General features: G+C 36.0%; 12 protein-coding genes across 12 annotated transcripts; 6 read left to right on the top strand and 6 right to left on the bottom strand.

The window, feature by feature from the left end:
- Positions 1 to 88: 88 nt before the first annotated feature.
- Positions 89 to 1,808, top strand: FDP41_010865 (uncharacterized protein; the record flags this gene model as incomplete). The annotated part of the gene is made up of 2 exons (XM_044701209.1): positions 89 to 413; positions 508 to 1,808. 2 exons carry the CDS (start codon positions 89 to 91, stop codon positions 1,806 to 1,808), a joined length of 1,626 nt encoding a protein of 541 aa, XP_044567599.1.
- Positions 1,809 to 1,958: 150 nt separating this feature from the next.
- FDP41_010866 (uncharacterized protein) lies at positions 1,959 to 2,303 on the top strand (the record flags this gene model as incomplete). The annotated part of the gene is made up of 2 exons (XM_044701210.1): positions 1,959 to 2,053; positions 2,126 to 2,303. The coding sequence occupies 2 exons, from the start codon at positions 1,959 to 1,961 to the stop codon at positions 2,301 to 2,303; spliced, it is 273 nt and encodes a 90-aa protein (XP_044567600.1).
- A 39-nt stretch (positions 2,304 to 2,342) lies between these two features.
- On the top strand, positions 2,343 to 3,158 carry FDP41_010867 (uncharacterized protein; the record flags this gene model as incomplete). The annotated part of the gene is made up of 1 exon (XM_044701211.1): positions 2,343 to 3,158. The coding sequence occupies one exon, from the start codon at positions 2,343 to 2,345 to the stop codon at positions 3,156 to 3,158; it is 816 nt and encodes a 271-aa protein (XP_044567601.1).
- A 42-nt stretch (positions 3,159 to 3,200) lies between these two features.
- Positions 3,201 to 4,333, bottom strand: FDP41_010868 (uncharacterized protein; the record flags this gene model as incomplete). The annotated part of the gene is made up of 3 exons (XM_044701212.1): positions 3,201 to 3,899; positions 4,005 to 4,277; positions 4,322 to 4,333. The coding sequence occupies 3 exons, from the start codon at positions 4,331 to 4,333 to the stop codon at positions 3,201 to 3,203; spliced, it is 984 nt and encodes a 327-aa protein (XP_044567602.1).
- Positions 4,334 to 4,836: 503 nt separating this feature from the next.
- Positions 4,837 to 6,537, top strand: FDP41_010869 (uncharacterized protein; the record flags this gene model as incomplete). Its single annotated transcript, XM_044701213.1, has 1 exon — positions 4,837 to 6,537. The coding sequence occupies one exon, from the start codon at positions 4,837 to 4,839 to the stop codon at positions 6,535 to 6,537; it is 1,701 nt and encodes a 566-aa protein (XP_044567603.1).
- A 153-nt stretch (positions 6,538 to 6,690) lies between these two features.
- Positions 6,691 to 8,134, bottom strand: FDP41_010870 (uncharacterized protein; the record flags this gene model as incomplete). The annotated part of the gene is made up of 2 exons (XM_044701215.1): positions 6,691 to 7,897; positions 7,950 to 8,134. The coding sequence occupies 2 exons, from the start codon at positions 8,132 to 8,134 to the stop codon at positions 6,691 to 6,693; spliced, it is 1,392 nt and encodes a 463-aa protein (XP_044567604.1).
- A 615-nt stretch (positions 8,135 to 8,749) lies between these two features.
- FDP41_010871 (uncharacterized protein) lies at positions 8,750 to 10,787 on the bottom strand (the record flags this gene model as incomplete). Its single annotated transcript, XM_044701216.1, has 2 exons — positions 8,750 to 9,505; positions 9,657 to 10,787. 2 exons carry the CDS (start codon positions 10,785 to 10,787, stop codon positions 8,750 to 8,752), a joined length of 1,887 nt encoding a protein of 628 aa, XP_044567605.1.
- A 13-nt stretch (positions 10,788 to 10,800) lies between these two features.
- Positions 10,801 to 11,893, bottom strand: FDP41_010872 (uncharacterized protein; the record flags this gene model as incomplete). Its single annotated transcript, XM_044701217.1, has 3 exons — positions 10,801 to 11,120; positions 11,391 to 11,568; positions 11,783 to 11,893. 3 exons carry the CDS (start codon positions 11,891 to 11,893, stop codon positions 10,801 to 10,803), a joined length of 609 nt encoding a protein of 202 aa, XP_044567606.1.
- Positions 11,894 to 12,008: 115 nt separating this feature from the next.
- Positions 12,009 to 13,335, bottom strand: FDP41_010873 (uncharacterized protein; the record flags this gene model as incomplete). The annotated part of the gene is made up of 2 exons (XM_044701218.1): positions 12,009 to 12,824; positions 12,928 to 13,335. The coding sequence occupies 2 exons, from the start codon at positions 13,333 to 13,335 to the stop codon at positions 12,009 to 12,011; spliced, it is 1,224 nt and encodes a 407-aa protein (XP_044567607.1).
- Positions 13,336 to 13,871: 536 nt separating this feature from the next.
- FDP41_010874 (uncharacterized protein) lies at positions 13,872 to 16,822 on the top strand (the record flags this gene model as incomplete). Its single annotated transcript, XM_044701219.1, has 4 exons — positions 13,872 to 14,191; positions 14,245 to 14,359; positions 14,421 to 15,044; positions 15,161 to 16,822. The coding sequence occupies 4 exons, from the start codon at positions 13,872 to 13,874 to the stop codon at positions 16,820 to 16,822; spliced, it is 2,721 nt and encodes a 906-aa protein (XP_044567608.1).
- An 88-nt stretch (positions 16,823 to 16,910) lies between these two features.
- Positions 16,911 to 17,930, bottom strand: FDP41_010875 (uncharacterized protein; the record flags this gene model as incomplete). Its single annotated transcript, XM_044701220.1, has 4 exons — positions 16,911 to 17,070; positions 17,126 to 17,228; positions 17,294 to 17,508; positions 17,785 to 17,930. 4 exons carry the CDS (start codon positions 17,928 to 17,930, stop codon positions 16,911 to 16,913), a joined length of 624 nt encoding a protein of 207 aa, XP_044567609.1.
- Positions 17,931 to 18,273: 343 nt separating this feature from the next.
- Positions 18,274 to 19,863, top strand: FDP41_010876 (uncharacterized protein; the record flags this gene model as incomplete). The annotated part of the gene is made up of 1 exon (XM_044701221.1): positions 18,274 to 19,863. One exon carries the CDS (start codon positions 18,274 to 18,276, stop codon positions 19,861 to 19,863), a length of 1,590 nt encoding a protein of 529 aa, XP_044567610.1.
- Positions 19,864 to 19,872: the final 9 nt, after the last annotated feature.

Genomic DNA, 19,872 nt, shown 5'->3' on the forward strand with positions numbered 1-19,872 from the left:
ATAAAAAAAAGTTGCAAGAGTCAGCGCTGTAAGCAACAGCAGATCCAAAGTTGTTATTTTGAAGATTGTCGCATCCTATCACAAACAAATGGCATGGGTGTCCAGGTCCATACGTGAAACATCAATAATCACCAACCCGACCACTACAGGAGAAAATCTTGGGCCTGGCTCCTATCTAACACATGGTCCGATCGGAAGGACGCCCCGATATGCCTCTGCACCGTTCTTATCAACAGAAAAGAGAAAGACAATCACTTCAGTAGAGAAATTTCAAACACCAGGTCCTGGATCATATTATCACCAACCATTGGAATCACCCTCCGAATCGAACAAAAAAGATACATCCAGTGTATTCAGGTCAACAACATCCAGGTTTAATCAGTCATCGCTCATTCAAAGCCAAGAGTTGCCAGGTATGTGTTCGTTGCGTAATGATGGTCTTTCAAATCAGTGATTTATTTCAAATTATAATACGAAAATATATGATGGTTCAAAATGTATATACAGGACCAGGATCTTACTTTAATCAAGATCAAGAACAATATTTAAAACGCAAAACATTTTCACCCAAGAATAAGAGAACGAGCTCTCCTCCTCGTAATCTTTCAACGGCACCTTCGATTCCAGCCAACTCTCAATCCCATGGCTATGAAGAAGGCCCTAATGGTGAATTAATAAGGCAATCTCCGCCAGTTCGAAGGCATATGGGAACACAACAAGATTCCATTGGCCCAGGTGCATACTTTGTGGACGAAAACTCAAATTCTAAAGTTCTTAAAAATCATGGAATATTCAGTAGCAATACAAAAAGACAATTATTTAAAGTTCAAGATACACCAGGTCCTGGAACGTATTCGGCTGATATAACCACCTCTTCCCACTCTGATCTTCGAAATTACGTCTCAGTATTCCACTCCAAAACAAAACGATCTTCTTTGATTCCTCCTGACAAGTTAAAGTTTGAGAATATAGGTCCTGGATCATATGAGCCAAAAGAACCCAAATATATGAAGGAGAAGAAAAAACAGTTTCCTTTTGGAAGTACTACCCCAAGATCTTTGGAATCAACCCCCACAACATCTAACAATCCAGGTCCAGGTGAATACTTTAAAAAGGACGTACACCATGATCTACCAATCAATACAGATATTTCAAAAGTTCATGGAGCTTTTAATTCAAAATCTGAGAGATTTACACACAAACCAGAAAATACTGAGCTTGGTCCAGGCTCATACATCAGTCACGACTCGAACAGCCTTATCACTGAGCTATCAAAGAAAACTAAAGGCAGCTATGGAGTGTTTGGAAGTACTGCAGCTCGGTTCACCTATCGAGAACTCAAGCCAACAGCTCCTCCACCTGGATCTTACAATCCTACTGATACTTCCCAATATGATATTAGAAAACCAGATCAGAGATCCTTTGTTTTTCAATCTAGAACCAAACGCACGACGCAGACAGAAAAGAAACGAGACAAAGAGGTATTTCCTGCAGTAGGGCAGTACAATATTACAGAAAATTGGTCGAAAAAAAGTTTCAATGTTTCTGATCCTAAAATGCATGGCTTTATTTCCTCTAGTAAGAGATTTAGCGACACGAAAATACTTGATCGAGCTACATTACTAGGTCCAAATTATTTACCTCCAGGAATGTCCAGTAAAAAACCGAGAGGTATTAACATTGCCAAGTCTTTAGGGCACTCCACACTGGTAGAACAAGGTCATAACCATCATTTGGGTCCAGGTTCATATGATTTAACACAAACATGGTTAAAACCATCTTACAATGTGACAATAAACTTGTCGTAAGTTGTCCAGAGAGAGATTGCAATTTTTAATTCATGTGACAAAGTCGCACTTAAGTAGGAGGAGGAGCAGAGTGAGATCCTTGATTTCTAATTCGAAAAGGGTTGGACAACTCGGACTGATATCCTTGATTCGAAAAAGGGCTGCAAAAAAATGTCATCGTTGGTTGCAAGAGATCAAGCTTCTTCAACTGCACTGGATATTCCGAAATTTGTGTTTAACACCTTAATGTGGGGTTGGTTTATTTAGTAAGTTTGTGACAATCGAGTCAACTTATCACCAATGATGTTCCTATTTTGTATGTTTCACTGTCGGTGCAGTCGAACCGGAGAGTGGTTGTTTTATTTCTTGTTACGTAAATTTAAAATTCCTCATGTTCCTAAATTTCAATACAATCATAATTTAAAGCTCTCAGAGAATATGGCATTTAGAGAGAAATGGAAAAAGAAATCACTCTTTTCTCCCGATGATGATGATTTACGTGCACTTCAACTCTGAGGTGGTGCTTGTGATGAAGTGCATTCTTCAAGAAAAAAAATGACATCAAAAAACAACGATTCATCCATGAGGATTGATGAAACTTCCTCTCAACAACAACTCGTAATCAAACAACCCACACTCAAAAGAAGACGTTTCTTTGCAGAGAGTGAAGATGCATCACATTCCACTCTTGTTGAAAGAATTGAAAAGTCCGATGAACATCCTACAACTCCTTCATCTCAAAATAATGTGAATGATGAAGAAACAATTACTGCAACAGATCGTTTAGAGTTTGAACGAGGACTCTCAAGAAGAAAACGAAAAACTCTCAAAAAGCAAGAAAAGAGAGATCGGAGAATGAAATTAGTTGAGAAAATAAATGAAGTACACGCCAAAGATGACGACAAGAAGAAGAAATCAACAAACAAGAATAAGGAGACTGTGACATTTAATTTTGAACCGTTTAGTAAATTATTGGCAGAAGAGACCACCAATGATGTCCATCAACAATCTCAACAACAACATAAAACAACGACAAATGTTATCAAAAAGAAGAATAAGAATATGAAAAGTGAAATTCTACAATTTACTAATGTTGTAAATCATCCTGTGTTTCAGTCAAATCCTTTAGCAAGTATTCAATTGCATTTGCGCAACAAGATGGCATCTATTCAACAACCACCACATCACACTTCACAACAAGGTTCAAAGACAACTCAAAGAAATGAATTATCTGGAAAACAAAATTCAAAGACAACATCGGCTGTTCAGAAGGTTAGAAGAAAAATCAAACTCAAGAAAAGATCTGACGATTCATTCGATCCTACACAGACTGTGGATGAAGGTGTTGGAAAAAGAAAGAGAAATGATTAAATTATTGTTCAAGATCCTAGTGAATTCTGTATTTTAAACTTTTCAATAATAGGATGATTTTCCATATCTTCTTGGTGATTTTTGAGAGCGAGAGCCATGAGAATCATATCTATCTCGTCTGCCTCCATCGCTTGTGTGAGTTTCATAATTTTTACGATCTCTCTTCTTGTCTGGATAGGAGCTGGACGATGATGACGATCGATAATAATCACTTCCACCACCACCTCTGCTATCACTTCCTCGATAGGAAGAACGTTCACTACTCGATGATCCTCTACTTCCACTACTCGAGCTCTGAATTCCACCTCCACTCGTGTAATATCCTTTGCTCGTGCCTTGTCGATCATCATAATCTCTACTCGAATAGTGGTCCTGTTGTTGTTGTTGCTGTTGATTGTTGACATTATTCATCATTGAGCTATGAGATGAGCTTCCAGAAAATTCATGGTCATCCATGTCATTTGTATCTCCACTGTTGTAATCTTGTCTTCTATTTTGTTGTTGAGTATTTACAGAATACCTTGAAGTTGGAATTTTTGATATATATTCGACTTGAATTACATTATCATGAATATTCATTCCATTAAGAGTTTCTTTGGCTTTCATTGCTTGAAATTTATCATCAAATTCACAATTCAAAATTCCTTTGCTTTTACCATTGTTTTTTTCCTCTTCAAATTTTAATGTTTTTATCATTCCAAATTTTTGAAGAATATTTTCCATAAACACATCGGTTGTCCACTGTAGTAGAGAAGAATCAATGAAAATACAAAATATATTTTTCAAAATGTAAAAGATGATAATATTATCAATAATATTCTGTCCACCTTCCGATTATATACTCACCCATTGTAAATTGCTAATTTTAATGGAAGGTGTTGCATTAGAATCATCTTCATAGGTCGAATCATTGAGTCTATCATTAATTTGGCTATTGATTTGATCCAATCCTCCGTCAAAATTTCCAACGATGGATGTACTTGTTGTTGATCCCATGTTATTATTATTATTATTTGATGATGATGATGATGGATGTGCATCGGAAGTGGTTGAAGCCACTACTGAAGCACTAAGAACATCATCGTAAATATCCAACATGTCTTCTTGATCAACAACATTCTAATCATGATTAGTGCTGAAAAGAAGTACTCAATAAAACTTACTGCAATCGACATTTTTTTTTGATTTTTTTTTGCAATATATCTGGTATTCTACGTTTCCAAATCGGATATAACCAATTGAGGATGAAAATGGAAATGCAAAAGTTGAACTTCTTTCAGGATCCTTCATCCATGAATCTAATGATGATAAATTTATTGACAAATATGATAAGAACCATACTTGCAATAGATTGCACAGGTCTGTATTAAGGATCCTGACCTCAAAATCCATGAATTATTTTTTTGCGTGCGTGAGGTTGAAATTGGCGTTGAACCATTAACTGTCAGAATCAAGAAAGGAGTCGCACAATGAATGACATCCACACACGTGCACGGGAAAAACGAAGAGTCGTTTGTTTCGACGTCGAAAAACAATTCTTCGATTTGGATTAGCCACACACACGCACGAACACAAGAGAAGAGCTCTTTTATCATCCATTCATTTTCATTCATTCCTTCACACACACTCAGAACAAGCACACATTGTTGTGGAATATCATCTCTCAGAGAGAAAGAGAATGGGAGTGAATCAATCATCATCCTCTCTTGCGCGAAAGAGAGAATTGCTCTATCATGGTGGTGAAGATGCATCATCCATTACTACCATGACCACCAATGTCACCCATTCTACCACCACAACCTCAACCACCACCACATTGAATCATGTCGGTTCTCTTGACCATCCTCCACCTTCTTCCATTCCAAGTTGCCTTCCACAGCAACAACAACCATCGCAAAAGAATGGCTTCTCTCGAAACAGAGCATCCATTGGATTATTAATTCACCGAGGTTTTCATGAAAATCACCTCCATCGTGCTACTGTTGGCAGCAGTAGTGATCATGGCACTTCAAACAACAACAACAATGAAAAGAAACGTTTCACCATTTCATTATTCACAAGATCCTCCTCTTCCTCCAAATCACCAACCTCGAATTTCTATGAAGAAGATTCTTCTGCGCAGATGGTGATGAAGAGTAGTAGCAGTGGTAACAAGTCAAAAAGCAGTGCTATCACTACTACTCAAAGCCTGAGTGAACCCTCTTCTCCCAATCAGAAATCTCGAGTCCTTATCCGAGGAGGAGGAAGACAAGGACAACTTCACTCCTCAGGCTGCTCTCCAACAACACTTCTCTCTTCTTCCTTCTCGGCCAGCAGCAGTCATGGATCAAGTAGTAATAGTAGTACTTGTAGTAGTGGTAGTGGTGGACAACAACAACCAAGCTTACTCGTAATTCCAACTACGAATCCATCAATGGGTGCTTTGGATGGCAAAATCAAATCACTTTCTCCTTCTGCTCATCGACAAGGTTATTTATCAGGTCTACTCAAGAGAAGATCCAAACGATCATCCTCACAACCGAGCACTCTCACCACAACCACTCATTCAATTATTTCAGACTCCAATCAAGTCTCCAGTTGTCTTTCCTCTCATCCCTCTTACCAACTATATCCACCTGACTCTCTTACGGACGAAGAGAATACACTCTTCTCAACCATGTATCCATCCATCAATGCAAAAGAAGTTATTTCATTACTGAGAGATCCAATTGGATTGGAACTTTTTTACGATTATTGTTCCAAACAAATGTGCAGTGAAAATATTGAACTATTCAAAGAATTGGAATGGTTGGAAAATAGAATTCCCAATTTGTCTTCGACATCAAGGGTGAAACATATCAAATCCATTCATGAGAAGTTTTTAAGCATGGAGAGTGAATTGGAGGTGAATGTCTCTCATCATGCAAGACAACTCATTGAAAAAGAGAGACATTCAAAGAAAATTGATGTCGAATCCACACTGACACTTGTGGATTTTCTGAAAAGAGATGTCTGTACTAATTTATTTGACGCATTCTCTCGTTTCATTCAAACAAAGGAATATATACAATGGAGAGAAGTGAAATGTATGAAATACAACAACAGTACGAGTAGTACTAGTAGTAGTGCTCCAAGATCCCATGAGAGTGCTAATTGTGGACACCATTTCACCATTTCTGGAAATGCTCAAGATGAAAAAAACCTAACGAAAACAGATCCTGCACGAATCTCGACCTCTTCTTGTGATGAAGCGAGTTATTCCTTTGGTAGTAACAGCCTCTTTGGCAACTCCGTTTCAGATTTTCAATTCGCTAACCTTACTCCACCAAACCTGTGCGAAAATCAGTTTGCACTCAATGAACATTCTGACCACAAAACGCTATTCACACCAACCATGTGAATGCAGCCAACAATTTTGATTAACCTTCCACATAACGAGATCACAATTTTGTCACGATTTTGACCACTTTTTCTCTAATCCTTAGACCAAAATGTATCTATTTGGTCATTTCCACACAAAATAAAGAGACTTGATATGCAAAATAAGTTAAATTTATACACGTTTCTCATCTGCTAACATTTTGTAATAGAAATCATCCTTTTTCGAGTCTTGCATTGCCTCTTCTTGAGAATTAAAGAAACTCCAAGGATCTTGAGTGTTGCTTGTTGTTGGAACCTCTTGTGAAAAGTTCAAACTCAACACCCCTTTTTGTGGTGTTGGTTGATGAGTTCCAAAGATACCAGAGGGTGTAATGGGAGAGTTGGGCGTAATTGGAGAGAAAGGATTCTCATCTTGTTCAGTTTTCATTGGCGTTACCAAATTGCCTAGATCTGATAATGATGGAAGCAGTGTGTTGTGCTGTGAAGCAGCTAATTGAGATGCTTGAGTGAATGAGAATAAATCTTGAGTTTTCTCCAGTGAAAATTTAACATTTTGATTTGATTGCTGCTCGCCAAATAATTGGTTCGTTTGTGTTGCCGATTTTGGTGGAAATGGAAGAGCACTGTTTGAAGCTGATGCGGGTGGAGGGAAGAATGAAATTACTGGGTGTTGATTGGATTGTGCGACTTGTTCGAACACTACCTGTTGATAGTATTGATTTACAAGAGATGAATTGTGTGAGGCATCTAAGTTTGGCATTAAGTTGACTACAGGATTTGCAAATAAGGTAGTGGAAGGATTTGTTGGAATAAGGTGTGATGGTGGTGGCAACTTTTTAAAGAGGTCAGATTCACCTTCCACATCTTCCTCTTCATCTGTCTTTTTTCTCTTCTTGTTTAAGTAAACACCTGGCTTGGATACAATCTTAAATCGACTCGAAACTCGTGTGAATATTCTTCTTGATGTATCAGCATCCACTTTTCTGAACACTGAAACAGAAAAGAAAAAATCACCCCTAAACGAGATCTTTGTTTTCTCGTCAGGCCAAATAAGATTTAAAATCCATGTGTTAGAGAACACGTCTTCAGTAAAACTGTAGCTAATAAGAGGCACTCCACAATCAGTGTGTTCTGCGAAAGAGTCCTGAGAGTCGTCGTCTTTTTTCTTTCTTGTGTTCACAACTTTTTTGAATAATTTCAATTCGACAGTGTATCCACTTTTTCTCCCTCCGTTCCACTCAAAGAAATGCTCGTTTGGAATCAATTTGATTTCGTAAGAATGAGTTTTAAAAAGAACTTCAGTTGGTGATGTTTCTTCGTTTTTTAATTTTCGACTGGAGACCAGAATATCTACCAATACCGGACGGTTCATATCATTACTGAATCATGATGATGAGGATTGTTCGTGATGATGAGTATATTGCTACGTACCTTATCGGATGTCCAAACCACTGTAAATCAATGCGATGTCTTTTGTCTGTCTTGTAAAATTTCTGAAAGTACTGCTGAAGTCTCTTTTCTTCTTCTTCCTCCGTGCACATATTGCCGCTCTGTGTGCAGACCGTGGGCAGAGGGTGTGCCGTGGAGGACGAAGTGGCGGTTTGTTTTTCAGACATTTTTTTCTTCCTGAATTTTGTGGCAAAAGCCTTTGACTAAAAAATGTTGTATTGCCAACAATGCCGTTCAAGGCTTTGCGACTTGTGTTCTTCAACCAATTATTTCACTACTGTTGTTGATATCAAAAACAACAATAACATTAACGATCTTCCTGATGAAATGTTGATTAATATCTTCTCGTTTTTGGATAGATCCACCCTTAATGCATTATCGGAGGTGAATCAGAGGTGGAATAAGCTTGGCAATCAAGATTTTCTTTGGAGAAGGTTTATAATATGCTATCCAGGCCCCAACATTAAAGCGACCCACTCCATGATCAATAAGGATATTAAAGAGAGAGCAAAAGCAGAAAAAAGTCTAATCGCCTACATTAGATACTCCTATAAGAGAAATCCTTGTGAAACAGTGGCAGTTATGTTTTGTTGGGGTTGCATAGGTGTAGTTGTATTACTACCTCCGCTCATAGCACTAGTAGTAGGATTTCTTGTACTCTATAGTGTTATTCCAAAATATATCAGTTAAGGTTTATTAAGAATATTCTGATGAAATTGATGTTTCTTGGAGAAGAAATTCATAACGACGGTATGTTGCTTGGAGAAGAAATAACGGAATGATTACTTTTTGAATAGACCAAACAATTTGCTCTTTTTCTCTTGCGTTGGTTCCGAGTTTCCTCCATTGGAAGTACTATTGCTAGGTTGATCTTGAGGAGTGGGTGGTGATGTGGCAGTCGTGTTGTTACTATTATTACTATTACTGCCATTGCTTGAGGCTCCCAACCTCTCCGTAGAAGATGAGTTGGAAGGCGCCTTCTTAAGGACAGAAAAGTTTCTCACTTTTTTGTTCTCAATGGAATCTCTCTTCTCCATGAGCGTCAATAAAGTTTTAAACGTCTGATAGGGCAACTCTGCAAGTGCTTTTGTTGGTACTAGACCTACTTGGCCTTTTTCAGAACTCACATTGAAGATATGCTTGTAAAAGAGAGTATCTGCGTGTTGTTTGTATTCATCCTTGTTCGCTCCAATGAGTGCTGGGCTCACTGACTTTCGAATTTGGTTTTTGAATTCTGCACGATCCTTCTCGGATGTTTTCTTTCCACTCGTCTCAAACAAGTTCGTATCCGAATTGAGAAGAGACAAAAAGTTCAATTCGAGAGCAATTTCTTCTAACATTTTGTCTGCTTCTAATTCTTTTTCTATTTTACAGTAGTGATCGGAGATGGAAATGATTTGTTTGGGTGTTTTTGGTTTCTTTTTTTTGGCCAATTGTTGTTTTCTCATCACTGATTTCATATCTTTCAAGTTATTGGGTAAGAGTTCATCAAGGAGTTGAATTTTACGCATAGGACTGAAATTTAAACCTGTTTTTTGCTGTTATTGTTGTTGTGAATGGTAGTAGTAATAGTAGTAATAGTAGTAGTAGTAGTAGTGTTGTTGTTGGTCGTAGTGGTAAGGATAGTAGTAAGAATGTTGATTCAACCATTTGTGTGGTCATACAATAAAATTCTTCCAAAGTACTTACCACCAAAAACCACTTCTTTCCATTTTTCACTTTTTGCCAAAGTATAAAAATATCTCCAATGTGAAAATCCAATTGAAAGAGAGATTTGTCTGTATCCACACAATCAGCAATGGCATAATATGCACCCAATGCTTGTTCTTCAACTGTTGGAATATAATTCAATTTTTGTTTGTATTCTTCAATCACTTTTTCATTCACAATGGCCAATAATTCCTCTATTTTCTTTTTAGATTTAATTTTTGGAAAGTCTTTCTGTGTGAGATAGTTCCATGTTGAGATTAATTGATTAGCAGTGTCTCCACCGTTGTTTAATTCTTTTGGTAATGATACTTTCTTTTCTGAATAGAGTTGAATTCTTTCCTTTTCATAACTCAAGAAAAGACATCTCTTTTGATCTTTTTCTTTAGATTTACAATCTTTGAATTGTTCATCAATAATGTCATAGATTGTTCTCAAAGTATCTAATTTCTCTGTGACTGAGTTAAATTGTAAAGTATAGACATCATGTTGTGAAACCAATTGAAAGAGAGGTTTTTTAAAAATGTATAAATCATTCATGTTGTGTTTGGTTTTTTTCTCTACATTTGAATCCTGAGAAGATGATGTTACAATGGATGATGATCTCTGTTGATTGTTTGAGGTTGTCAGGGTTGGTGTTGACGGGATTAGTGTTGTCGTTGTTGAGATGGCAGTTGGAGTATTGGTTGCACTTGATTCACTCAAATCCTCAATTCGATTTTCTTCTTCCGATGGAATGTCAATTATCCAAGGGAATGGATATAAATCTCCTTGTTTTTCGACCAATCGAGCGTCACACATGACTGGTTCAAAAACAAATTCAAAAATTTCATAATTATAAATCGTACGTCCATCAACTTCTTCAAGTGTGGTCGATTTTTCTGGTTCCAAATTCTTACAAAAGATAAACATGTTATTAAATAGGATTAATACTGCATGAGTAATATTCACATTAAATTTCTTACTATACACTCCATAAAGAGGAATTTCTTGTAAATAGAGTCTTCCAGGTTGAACAATTTGTTTGTTAGGTTCCATTTCAATTAATTTTTCTCTTCCTTTAAGATATGAATCAATGGCATACATTCGAGATCGATTTTGACTTTCACGCATTTTCGAATTCAATTCAGTTGCAACTTCTGAAATTTGTGTGAGTGCATTGGTCAACATTGGATAATCTTTGTGATATGGGAGAAGTATATTTCACTAATTCTGTTAATAATAATTTATATCGAGGAACACGTTGAACTGGAGTGATTAAGAGACCACCCAATGGTTTGTTTCGAGCTTCTTTTCTTTGTGCATCTAACCAGAGTTGAAGAGGTTTGTTGTTTTTACGAATGTCCTCGAGAGTGGAATTGATGTTATCAAATTCATTGAAATATCGAGTATATCCCTTAATGAAAGGAGCATATTGAAGAAAGATTTGTCCAAATGTTTTGTTGGCTATTGAGTGGTGGTTGAGTGGGATGTTTCATGATGGATGATGTTGGATGAAGTGGTGGTATTTGATAGTGGTATTTGGTGGTGTTTGTTAGTCGAGCAGTGAATGAATGGTCATTTGTGTGAAGTGATTCACGTGATTCACATCATCATCATCATGGTTGAAGAGTTTCATATGAAAGGTGTCAAGTGTGTGTTCACGAATTGAGTCACACATCCATGATAAAAGACATGATGATCTCCAAATCATTTAAACACAACAACAATACATACGCACTTTGTTGGCTCTCTCCATTTCAAAATTTTCTATTAATTCATGGTACAATTCCGAATTGGTTTTTCTAATAATGACCAAATCTCCTTTGAATATCTTGTTGTAGAGTGGTTGAGTGATGAATTTCTGTTTACCAATTAATTCTTTGAGAGGTTTGGCATAATATTCTTCTAACAGCTGAGAGTTCAATGGAATGAGAGGATGTGATGAGAGAGTAGTGAATAATACCATTAACACCATCAATCGGTATTTCATGTGTCCATCCATTCGTTTGATATTAATAGTGATGATGAAGATGATGATGGTTAATTTTCAATCCATTATTGTGGTGTTGTGGTTGTTTTGTATTTTAGAAGAATGTTATTGATGTCGATCGATATTCAATACAAACCTCCAATTCCGTTAAATAATTCTTTTCGGTATCGAGGATTTCTTTCATGATATTGAGCCGTTGTCCACTCTTGTGGTGCTTGGACTCGACGGCTTGTGTACCAATGCTCATGATGAGAGAGTAAAAAATTTTTTGTTGGTATACAATATGACAAGTGACATTGGAGCAAATTTATTTGGTGAGAGGCCTTTGTTGTTGATCTACTGTGAGGAATGAGACATTCAGACTATTGAAATAGAGCAACAGACATCCATGCACAAAGTTGAGTGGTGTAAGTTTGAAGTAATTGCTTTGAGGCATCATCAATGTTGGGTAGAGAAGGTATTTTCACATTGAGCATCCACGATTCGAATAAATTAATTCCATTCTTTGAAAATTCTTGAGAAACAAGCCCTTCTTCAACTGACTCTACAAGAACTGGAAAGAGAGAATCGCTAAACATTTTTACAGACGAAATTTTCCCTGCTTTGTAATCAATATGAAGGTCAACAAGTCCCCACTCAAATTTAGTTTCGATATTGTAAGTAAAATCTGGTGTCATGCCATAATTCCATTCTAGATCGCTTAATTGTTTGTAAAAATCTTGCCATTCATTGTTATTAGCAAAAGAACTCTGATCAATGTTCTCGATTTCTACTTGACTTGAATTAAATCCATGCCTCTTACAAAATTCAGTAATAATACATTTGTTCAGAGTTTCATGAGAAATGATAGGAGATATTGTTGTTAAATTGCAAACTCTACTTGCAACACTCGCCACTCCCTTGCTCAATAATTTCAGTTTGTGTGGAGTTAAATAATTTTGTAGTGCATTAACATCAAGATTGAGCAACATGGTTCCATGATGAACACAAACATCTTTTCCTTGCTTGAAAGCAGACCCACTAATTTTTCTCTTACATTCAGACAAAATTAAATCATTTCTTCCACTGAGTTCACTTTGAATGTTAAATCCATTTTTGAGAGCGTTAATTAAAATTTCAAAATTCTGTTCCTTTGAATAGTACTCTTTTGGAGAAATGAAAGTAAAAATACTATTTCCCTATTGGAGAGAATTCCGTAAGCAAACGTTTCGAATTGCAAAGTAGTTTGATAGGTATAACGTTTCGAATTGCAATAAAGTCTTAGACCACAAGAATACTTACTAAATCTTGATAAACTGCTCCACCTCCCGATCTTCTTCGTACGAGATTGACTCCATCTTGGGTCATCTTTGAAATGTTACATTCTTTATAGGGATTTTGATGTTTTCCGATCACTACAGTCTTATCATTTCTCCACAAAAACAAAGTTTCAACCTGTTTACTCTTTTCATCAATAAACAAATAATCTTCAGTAGCTAAATTGAAAAAGGGATCATTGGAATTTGAAACAATGATCCGAACAGGTTTTCTCTGGAGAGAAATACATTGAGACAACCATGCAGCAAGTGTTTGTTGATTTTTACACTTTTGTGATAGGAATGAGGATGTTGATTGGTGGATTGTAACACCAAATGAACGATGGAATGACGGACAAAAAAGCCTTTGCATGTGTGTTGTTGTTGCTTTCATTTTTTGTTGGTGGGATAACTGCTTGGGAAACATTTAGCAGTCAGCTTGGCGAACTCAACCCCAACAACATCTACACCTCACACCTACACACCCATTAGACACACTATCGTCGGACAATTGAGTACCTATAATTTGTTTATTTTTCAATAAACCCATTCCTGTATTTTTTGTTGGTGGGATTTTCTATTTCCATCGTGCTAATAACATCTGGATGATGGATGTGAATGCATTCATGTTCTTTACAAACGAGGACAGAATTCATCACAATGTTCACTACTCACTATCGACCACCTCGACTCGAGAACTCTCCGTATGAAGGATCATGATGAAACACGAATGTTGTCAACAAGTCGACTGAAACAACGTGAATTCGAATTGGGAGGTTGAATCTTGACTTTAAAAAAAACAAAAAGCCTTTTCTTTTTCGAATTCGACACCACCACTACCGTCATTATATCCTCCACTCCTCGCTGCTCATCATTCCTTCGTTGAAGCCTTTTATTTGAAATTGAGTTGTGTTTATAAATATCATCATTATGATTCAAGATCATCATGAGTTGGCAATTAGCAGTGTTCCAACCAATAATAACAATGGCAGTAACAGACGCACCACCACCGGAACACCTTCATCAAATCGTCCATCCTCGATGCGATTCAAATCACCCGAGAGTGATCCTTCTCACTCCTGTGATTCATCAGTGATGAGTAATAGTTCCAATAGTAGTAGTAGTACTTGTTGTTGTGATTTGACTGAAAGTGATTCTTCAAATCGATTTGGAATATATTTGGCAAATTCAGGATCACTCATACATGACGATCAGAGCTCTGTTGAATCATCATCATTGATTTTCAAGAGGTAGGATTAATTGAATTTGAAACATTTGAGAGTCGCTCACTCTTTTTCTTTAGAGGAATTGATGTCATTGAATTTATATCAAGGACTTTACAGGTTCATGCTGATGAGGTGTTAGTCATTGATAGAAATGGAAAGAAACTGAAAAACGACTCGATTTGTTCGGAAATTGTAAGTTGTTGTGACGATGATGATGAGCAGTTCATTGTCATTCATTGATTCAAACAAACAGTTTAAAAATAGTGATCAGTTGTTTGTCTTTATTGCCAAGACTTGGCGAGACAATATTCTCAAAGCATGTCTTGAAATCAAAGAACAACAATCAAAAGAGAGTATCACAAATAGCGCTCAACAATTATTTCAAGATTTGTTGGATGGTTGCATGAAACAATACGATGCAATTCAATCCATTGTTAAATATTTTAATTCAATGAAAGACAAATCTCAATGTATCATTGAGACCATCAAGAAGAGAACTCCTGAATTGCAGCACATGAATCTCTCTAAACTGAAAAATATTTATGTGAATAACAATTTAGGAAAACCAAAATCACTGAATGAACATTTCAATAATGTAGAAGAGCAAATGAAAGCATTTATAGAAAAATTTAATACAAGACTGGAAGAATTGAACAAGACCTCTATTGGCATTTCCTTAAATAAGGACAAGATTGAGAATTTGTTTTTAGAAATTGCTGCTGGTAAAGATGATCCTTCCAAATGGATGAATTGTATCATAGAATTGCGACACATACTGAACTCTATACTCCGGTCAGATATTTATCAACAATTTTCGAATTTATCCAAGCTGAGCAACACTCAAAGTATTTTAGGACACTTTTATCCACGATTTAAGGTATGTCAATAATTTCTTTTTTTTTCAATTATCAATACATGTCTTTAAATATTTAATGATAAATAATTTAATTATAATTATATACGATGACAACATAATGTTTGGTTGATCCTAAGGCTATGGATCATATGGATGAAATATATGAACTGACTCGCCTCGAATTATTTCAACGAAACGTATTTTGTGGAAGACTCCAAACAACCATTGATGAGCTGAATAAACTCATCAAACAGGAAAATGAAAGAAGGATCTCATTCACAACCATGATCAAAGATTTTGAAAAAACTCATGCCTATCGATATCTGTGCTCTCTAGTGCCTCGAATGAATCATCGAGTGCAAGAAATTGAACAACAATTGAATCAAACACCTGACATTGAACTCTCAGAGTCAGAATTCAATTCTATTCTTGTAAAATATAACTCCCTCTATGAACAATATAAGATCAAATACTCGTTTCCAGAGATAGAAGAAGCGTCATGCTATTCCATGCTCACTTTTAAAACACTATCCTCCATTGAGCAGATAAAATCAAGCAAAGATAATTTTGAAGAGAATAGTATGAAAAAGAATTTCGAACAAGATTACTTGGAGAGCGTGACAGAAATTCAAAATTTAACCATGGAAATTGATTCTTTAAAATCTGAAATTGACCGATTCAAACAATACAACCACAACTTGCAATTAGAATTACGAAACAAACATGAATTGGAGATGGAAATTCAAAAACTAAAAACAAAGATCACGAGCATTGAGAAGGAGCATCATTCAGCACTCAACGAAAATGAATCCTTTAGAACTAAAATTGTAGATTCTGAAAATCAATTGGCCATACTAAGAACACAGGTCTCATCAATGACAGAGAAATATTCTTTATTGCAAGAACAATACCAATCACTCCAACATGAAAATGAACAAATGACTGAAAAATGTAAACAAGTGTCTGAGAATTATGACAAGTTACAAAACAAACATCAAGATGATATAGAAAAATTACGCAATAACGTCTCTGACTTGGAAAAAAAAGCTTCAGACATGCTGGAGCATGAATCACAGTTGAAAAAGCAAATCTCTGACTTGCAAAATGAAAATCAATCCCTCACAAAGAAGTACGAAGAACACAAGAAACAACTCGAATCTACAATGTCCTCCCAAAACGAAGAAATTGTTAACTTTAAAAAGAAATTAGATGTACTCGAATATGAAAATAGAGAAATTGTCCACAAACACGAGATTACCTCTGCAAACGAAGAGTCTGAACGACTTATTCTTGAAAAAAAGGTTGAAACTTTGAATCAAAAATTAGAAATGGCTCAAGTTAAAGTTAAAGACTTGACAGAATCACATGCAACGGAAATGGAATCTTTGCGCAAATTGTTAGAAGAGTGTGAATGTTCTCGTCGAGAGACTGAATCAAGAAATGTTCAATTTTCGCTTGAAATTCACCACTTGGCATCTGAAATTCAAAAGTCTAAGGAAGAAAATTATTTGCAGGAGGCAAAAACGGTGAATTGTTTGGCAGTACTTGACATTCTGCTTAACGAGTTGATGGCTTTCCTAGTTCACCACAACGATTTGTGCCAAAGATTCCCTAATCTTGGAGCAAGAGCTCAAGATATCTCATCTCTGCATGAGCAACTGGAACTGCGAAAAGTATTGGAAAACATGAACAAAGAATGTGTGGATTACACGGTGGTGAGTAAAATCAAGGATGTCGTACGGTTAATTCTCCAAGAGTTGGATCAATCAACTGAGAACATTATACCCAACCAAAGATGAATATAAGAACAACTGATGACACAATTGATCGTGTACTAACATTCTGATTCAAATAATAATATAAGAAACAAGAGATACTGCTGTGTGTTTATTTGTTGTTACCACTGTTTGCTTTTGGAGCGAAATAGGCGATCAAAATAATAATGATAATTGCAAGGATGATTGAAACCACCATGATGATAATAACAATGATGATAATTAAACGTTTTCTCATGCTCCACTTCAACTTTCTTCCTCCTCTTTGGAATCTATAAAGTGTGACAGTTCAAAAGACCAAAACGAAAAAACAAAAGGACTACTTACTCTTCACCTTGTTGAGCGAGTTCTTCTGTGGTTTCAATTAAACCATTCATTGTTTCTTGGTTTGCCAAGATTTTGTCAACGTTCTCTACCATGACATCACGAACTGTTTTCAAAGAATGTTTCAATAAATTTAGACAAATCGATCATTCTATTTAAATAAAAACATACCCCTATCAATCTCATTTTGTAACTTTTGAATTTTGTCATTATCGGGATTGTTGTAGAACTTTAGCTTCTCCTTCAAAAGACTCTTGTCCAAATTATTTTTCAATGTTTCATTTTCAACTTCGTCAATCAAGTTCCAACAAACTCTTTGTTTGATTTCTTGAGTTGCAATGCAAAAGTAATAATATCTTCCACTGTATTTTACATAAATGTTGTTGCTATATTCCGAGAAGATGAATATGACAACGTTGATGAAGTGATTGGCCAATTTGGTCATTTGCGATCATGTAGATCGATGATGTATTGGTTTGACATGTCATTTGACAATTGCAAATGGTCATAATTTGATTGATAAATATAAGAGAATACATTGAAGATCGGGTTGACAAGAAATTAATAGGTAACGACCAGTATAACATCCAAAAACAAAAACACGCATTCATCAACAACAAAATATATCATCACTGTTGCAAAATTTAAACTACAACACATACTCATCATTGGTCAAAACTCTCTTATGGTTTGTTCTCTCCAACTTGGGTACCACTTTATCCATGAGGATCATTCTGAGTTTTTGCTGAGTTGGTGATTCAGCAAGAACATCAGCACCATCGGTTACGAGAAAGTATTTGATAGGCATTAGGAATGTGTTTTTTAAAAAAAGAGACAACAACCGTTGGTGGTGATGATGAAGGTGTGTTGTTGTTGTAAATATCAACACAAGGTGTTGTTGGAGTATTTTTTTAGGAATAGGTAATAACTATGAATGAGAGAGAACGTTCGCGTTTTGGATTGTGGTTGGAAAGTAGAGATGAACGTTGCAGATAGCGACTTTTGGGGTGTTTATTTTGAAAAGTTCCTATTGTTAGAGATCAATTGTTTCTGAGAGACACACTGCTACAATAACAAGGTGGAGGAGTCTTTCATTGGTAAGGCACTTGGCTAAAGTTGAACCTGAACCAAGCAAAAAACAATTAAAAAAAATGTTTCTTGGTGGACGTGCAGGGAGAGGTAAACCAGTAGGAGCCTCCTCCGAACCATCCGACGGCAAAACATATCAAGGTGGTTCAAAATCTACTTCCGTAATAACAACAAACGATCAAGCTGATAGAGAAATATCATCTCGGGATTCAGCATCATCAAACACACCTGCTGCAAGCTCGTATTCAGCAGTAATCATGGATGAATTTGGTAATTTAGTAGATGAAACAGGTAAAATTATTCAATCACGAAAAACTGTGGTAACAACAAAGATTAATCAAAGACGACAAAAGGAAAAAAAAGAAAATGCATTGAAAATTGAAAAACCTCCAAGCATCAAAAAACAAGAAATTTATGATCCTTCATTAGGATTACCTACTGCAGACCGAAAAAAACGAAAAAGAGGTCTTCAATTTCATGAAAAAGGAGAATTTATTGAAAAAGCAAAACTTATGAGAGAGTTAGAGGAAGAAGAACGCCAAAAAGCCCTTCTTAAACAACAACTAGAAGCAGAAAAAAGAGAACAAGAACGAATACAAAAAGAACAAGAAAGAGAACGGCTCATTCAGGAAGAAAAAGAAATTGGAGAGTTACATTTAATGTTGGGATGTAGACGAGTGGAAGATTATGAATCAACAATACCTGATGCTTTTTGGTGGGATAAAAGAATATTGAAAAGCTTTAAAAAAGGAGACGATTCAAGAGTAGATCCAAACATTGATCCATATGAGAGAGATTACGACACAGAAACAAGCTCATTTAAAATTAAGGAAAAAATGGTCAAACATAATTTTGTGGAACATCCTGTTCTTGTTGAACCGCTCAAGAAGAAAGTCGAAGTTGGACCATTACCTTTAATGTTAACTAAAAAGGAACAAAAGAAAATGCGAACACAGCAAAGAATTCAAAGAGAAAAGGAAAAACAGAGAAAAATTAAATTAGGTCTGATCCCACCACCTCCTCCAAAAGCGAACATGGGAAATTATATGAAAGCTCTTCTAGCCTCTGGAGAGGATCCCACTGAACTGGAAATGCGTATTAAGAGGGAAATTGCGGAGAGGATAAAGTCACACGAAGAACGAATGGAAGCTCAAAAACTAACAAAGGAAGAGAAACGAGAGAAAAAAATTAGAAAAATCAATGAAGATGCAGAATCAGAATTACTGGTCGCCCTTTATTCAATACCCAACTTGGCACATCCTCAAACCAGGTTTAAAGTTAATACAGCAAAGGAGAAGGGCGTCACAGGAGCAGTACTTTCATGTGCAAATCAGACCAATAACAAGACGAGGATTTTATTGATAGCTGAGGGAGGCAAAAAAAGTCTCAAAGCATATGATCACGTTTTGTTGAATAGAATTGATTGGACGAAAAAGGAAAATCCTGAAGAGGAATCAAACATTGATAGAGCTGAACCTGATACCGCTAAATTATTATGGAAAGGAACAATTCTCAAACGAAACTTCCAATATTTTAAATTTCAACAATTTGAAGACGAGGAATCTATCAAAAATTATCTCAAAGATCATGGATGTAGTCACTACTTTGACATTTTCCAAAATGATATGAATAACGTTGCTGCTGTATTATAATTTATGAAA

The sequence above is a fragment of the Naegleria fowleri genome, assembly GCF_008403515.1.
Source record: "Naegleria fowleri strain ATCC 30894 chromosome Unknown tig7, whole genome shotgun sequence".
NCBI classification, from domain to species: domain Eukaryota; phylum Heterolobosea; class Eutetramitea; order Acrasida; family Naegleriidae; genus Naegleria; species Naegleria fowleri.